The sequence below is a fragment of the Octodon degus genome, unplaced genomic scaffold, assembly GCF_000260255.1.
Source record: "Octodon degus isolate 3935 unplaced genomic scaffold, OctDeg1.0 scaffold00304, whole genome shotgun sequence".
NCBI classification, from domain to species: Eukaryota; Metazoa; Chordata; class Mammalia; order Rodentia; family Octodontidae; genus Octodon; species Octodon degus.
In genome coordinates, this window is record NW_004524880.1 from 1,346,614 (window position 1) to 1,351,833 (window position 5,220).

Here is a 5,220-nt window from a genome sequence, read left to right on the forward strand (position 1 = left end):
GATAAGTGATATTCCTAATGCAGTTATTTTCCTGATATATTGTCATATTATGATAATCCAGCATTCATTTAAACCTTTAAAGGATTCTTTTCTGGACTGCTTGAATATGCTTATTACATCTGAGAATTCCTACAGGTTATTAATATCTATGTATCTTTAAGTAGGTTCTGTAATTTTTTCATAACCTATTATTTTAAAATATAATCATTTTCCTCAATTGAACTCATGCATACGTTTTAAATGCACTACAGTGGAAAATATTAAATTCATATCATCTAATTGTAAAAAAAAAATAAAAACATGTATATGTTTTTATCTTCCTAAGTTTATGCTTTTTATCCTCTTGATTACAGTTGAAATTGGAACATGCAAAGTAACTGCCAGAGTATTTCCATAGTGACGAGTCAGGTTGGACACAGTCATTTCTTGCTATAGGTATAGCAAGGATATTATTTTATTCATAAACAGCATTTAGAATGTTTAGGTGTAGAAAATGTCCAGGTGACTGGTTCCCTGAGCAGGTGAGTATACAAGAGGAAGAGCAGGCAGTCTCTCTTCCCCTCTGAAAAGAAACCCTAATGCCGGGGAGATGGCTCAGTGGAATAAGCGCTTTCCTGGCAAGCACAAGAACCTGAGTTCAACCCCCGGTTCCGCCAAATAAACAGCAACAACAATGAAAAGAAACCCAACTTTCTCTGCAACATCTTTAAACTATTCTTGAAACCTACTCACACTTGATCTCTGATCAGTTTTTCTTTTTCTACTGATACCAGATGATGTCTGCTAACATTGCGCTATTATAGTCAGAATGCTCTCAGGGTAGCTTAGCCAGAATAACTCATTCATCTGTTGTTGTCCCTTGTGACCCATCTAGTGACATCCTGAATTTGACTTTCAATTGTTAGAAGCCTGTGCAGAATTCAGAATCCAATCCAACTTTCTTTCCCAATGTAAAACACTATGCCAGTTGTCTCTTTAACAAACACTATGCCCTTATTAGGCAAAATACTTTTTACCATTTTCATCAAGTTCCAGGAAGAATTTTTTTCTTTAGCACACTTCAGCAGATTCAGCATGCAATTTCCTCACCTAATCTATTCAAAATCCTCCAAATTTTTCACTAGTGGTAATACAATAACCAGCAAGAACTATCATAATAAAAGGTCATACAATAACTAAAAAACTGCCTCAAATATGTTTTGGTCTATTGAAAAAATAAGCATGCCAGATGCAGTGACACATGTTTGCATACACAATCATTAGAGACTAAAGCAAGATGAATGCTTGCACCCAGCACATTGCTGCCCATCTATGAAACAAGATGAGGGCTTGTGTCAAAAAATACATAAACATCAGAAGACTGTCTAGGACTCTAGGACAAATATTTATAAGCAAGCATCTAATACATAGAAAATAAATAGCAGTTAGTTACAGAGACCAATGTCATGAAGGTGCCACCATTCTTGGCTTTGTGATCCCTGTGCCCCAATAAGGGCAGTTGCCACAGGAGTCACTTAGGGATCAAGTACCTCACAAAAGCACTGAGCTATCATTGTTTCAGTGATGTTACCTTTTCTCACAAGAACACAAGTTTCCTGGAGCATGGCAAAACTTTGGAAAACCCTTTTATTAACTATATGTTTGCTATAGTTATTAACTATATAGAAACACTGAGGTAAAATGAAAAAAACAGAGAATGTACATGGGAAACAGAATCAAATTGGAATATAAAATCACACACAATGCTTATTCTATATTTCTGTTATGCTTGCAGCTCTAGCAGTCTTGGAGCACCCCTGATATTAGAGCTTGATGAGAAGGTTACTGGAAAGTGTAGCTGGTCACATGCTTGTAATCCCAGCACTCAGAAGGCTGTGGCAGGAGGACCTCATTGAGTTCAAGGCAAGCCTCTGCCATAGTGAGCTTAAGGCCAGCCTGAATTATATAGTCATACCTTGTCTCAAAAAGTAAAACAAAAAATTAAGATAAATTGGCCACTTACATTAAGAAGTCTGCGAAACCAAGTGAGACATAAATAGCAGTGAAGATAAAGAGTGCACACATAAAGCAATTGTTGGGTCCTGTGCTTTTGAACAAAAACTAATTTCCACCACATGGAATGGAACACAATCCAGTGGTTTCAATGTAATATGTTGTGGGCATCACTTCATGTCATGTGGATGCAGGTGAGGCATGAATAAGACAACAACCTAGAAGGTTGTGTCATTCTGTTTCAAAAATAAAAAAGAATAGAAATAAAGCAAAAATAATTTATAGACAGTTGTATGTAACTCTCTCTCTCTCTCTCTCTCTCTCTCTCTCTCTCTCTCTCTCTCTGAGTGTACATAACAGGAATGCAAAGAACAATGCTCTATATGTACACCAACAAGCTAGGAATTATTCATCATGGTAATCAATCAATCAATAAATAAAATGGTACTTACCTCATGACAACGAAGTCCTTGCTAGGTTTAATACCAGTGATGCCACTGAAGTACACAGAGAGAAAAAGGGAGAAAAAAGCCCCAATCACCACATCTCCATCCTTGTGCACACTGTTTGTCCTTGTAAAAATGCAGTCTTCCTCAGCTGCATAACACATTATGAGGGGAAGCTGCAAGAGAAAGAAAATGAGAACTAAAAGGAGCATCTTAGAAATGCCTACACAGTGAGAAGCTAAGTGAAGTTGGGACAGGCAGTGTCCGTCAGGTAAATGCATCTATCATGTGTATGTGTATGCTTTGCTATGTGTGGGGTTGGTGCTAAAGTTAACTTGACTTCTTGTGGTTAAGCTTTGTCTATGCTCCTGCAGGAATTTTCTCTTCAAGCACTGCCTTTGGGGCCTGTTGTTCAGGTGAAAACCACAAATTAGAAATTATATTTAGGATGATAATCCTGTCCCTTCCAGGCATCATTATTTCATCAAGTCTACTGATAAGAGTCCCAGGGGCCATCTCCTCTTGGCTCAAAGCTAGTTTCAGTAGGTCATTTGATGATTTGATGTGGCAAAATGTTTTGAAAATTTCCATGCCAAGTTTGGAACAGTTATGAATTAAGTCACCCAAAGTCCAGATGGGAAATTCTACCTTCACATACCCAGGGTTTAGGGAAGACATAAAACACTTCTGTGGCCCATGCTTGATTATATCAAGTTGTATATTCTAAAACTCTCAGCCACATGTGTTCCACATTCCCAATAAGTAAACTGAATCCAGAACATTCAAATTAGCAATCCAAGATCAGTGCAGAAATATATTGCATTTCTGGACTAAGTACTGACCTTTCAGATGTATGTTTTTCAAATTTGCTAATTCCATGATTTAACAAGATTTTTATACATTTCTACATGTCAACCTTGGGTTCGTCTATCATTTATATATTTTCAAAAATTGAATCTATGGTAAATTTTTATTTTCATCCATCCAAAGTCAAAGAAACAAAGCTTAATAGTAGTTCTGCTTTCTTCCCTCTGAGACACTGAAGATGAGCTTTACAGAGGTAGCACTTGCAGTTCTGGAGTTCAGGAGTCTTTTCAGAATAGGGTAGCTATCCTACATGGTTATGAAATGGCCGAATACTTATAGTTTTGCCTTTGTGAAAATTGCATAATATTCAGTACTGAACTCTAATATAACTTATACTTTAATATTGATATGTCAAAATCATCTTAGAAATTATCCAATTATTAATAGGCAATTCATTGAAAGACCAGAAAACTGGGAAAATATTTTCTCCTTAATATAAATTTTAAAATTGAAATAATATTTTATACATGTTAAGTTTATGCATGTGCTCAATTAAGTACATGCTATTTCCATGTCAGCACCAATCATATGAAAGCTACGTGATCCAAGGAAAGATGTGATACAAGTACAAAATACAACGCACAGTTCAAATCATGAATGAAATATGGAGAATAAATGTGTAATATTTTTATAACATATCAATATTAACTAATGTACACGTAGAAATAAATTCAGTGCATTGCTTGAACATAATATGTATAATTATGGTTTCAAAAATAAAGAGCTTATATGCCTACTAAAATTAACACTGCTAAGTGTATCCCATATATCACTTACACACACACAACCCCCCTTACATATTTATGAGACTGCACATAAATGTATGATATGCCGTACTGAAACCATCTTCTCTAATTTTCAGACAAAGAATTGTGATGAACTCATTTTTATCTCTTCAAAAGTTAGGCTGAAGTCTGAAGCATTCATTTGTTATTGTAATCTTTTTAAAAATAGGGACCTTCAAGAAATAATCTTATCACTATCTGTCTCAATACCAAACAATTTAGACACAAAGTGTTTAGACAAGATATCGTGTCTTTCCCTTGTACTCTAACTGCTATGAAGACAACAATATGCAAAGTATTAATTATTTTGAAACTGTCTCATTGCTATTTCTTTCTAAATAAAATAAATAAAAGAGAGACACAGTCCTAGCCCAGGTCCTGTGAGTGTGTGGAGAGCTTCCTGCTGACCTGCACAGCAGGACCAGGCCCAGTCCAGGTGCAGCGTGGGCCGGACCCACTCCCACAAACTTGGGGTGCCCCCCACCACTCCGCAGCACCTCTCCCACCCTGCCCGCCCTAGGAATTTCTGCGGCGTTCCGTGGAATCCCCAGACCCACTCCTAGCCCAGGTCGGGTGAGTGTGTGGAGAGCTTCCTCTTCCCCCTACTTCACCTTGCCCTCTCCAGGCACAGCTCAGGACTGACATACACGCCTGGGGTGTAACCCTGCAGCTGCAATCCCTTCAGAGAGTGTAGAGGATAGATCCGCCGAGCTAGTCCAGGAGCAGAACATCTTGCCACAGGGGCACAACAGGTTCACCTTCAAGGGCAGCAGCAGGAAGGAGCTGAGCACAACAGCCAGACCCAAGCCAGATGCAGCTGGATAAGTCCGAACTTTGTAGAGCTGCACCTGAACTTCAGTAAGTGTGAAGGTTATAACTACAACAAAGATCTACAACAAAAGTCAGAAGACAGTGTTACACAAAATGACAAGAAGGAACAAAATGCAACCTCAGAACCCAAGCCCAACCGTAACAAGTGCAGAGGACACTAACACAGAAAAAAATGGAAATCACACAGCTGAAAGCAATTAATCAATGGCTTCTGAAATAAAGAAACAGCTGCAGAAAGATATAGAAGAGCTCAGATTGGAAATAAAAAAAGAAATCCCTGAATTAATAACATTTGCACT

The 5,220-nt window shown here is 37.7% G+C and overlaps 1 protein-coding gene across 1 annotated transcript in view; it reads right to left on the reverse strand.

Moving 5' to 3' along the window:
- Positions 1-5,220, reverse strand: part of LOC101585586 (vomeronasal type-2 receptor 116-like) — a 75,912-nt gene that overhangs the window by 67,897 nt on the left and 2,795 nt on the right. The window contains exon 2 of the mRNA XM_012513010.1: positions 2,445-2,614. Within this exon, the coding sequence (XP_012368464.1) occupies positions 2,445-2,614 (170 nt within the window). The remainder of the gene's footprint in view (positions 1-2,444; positions 2,615-5,220) is intronic.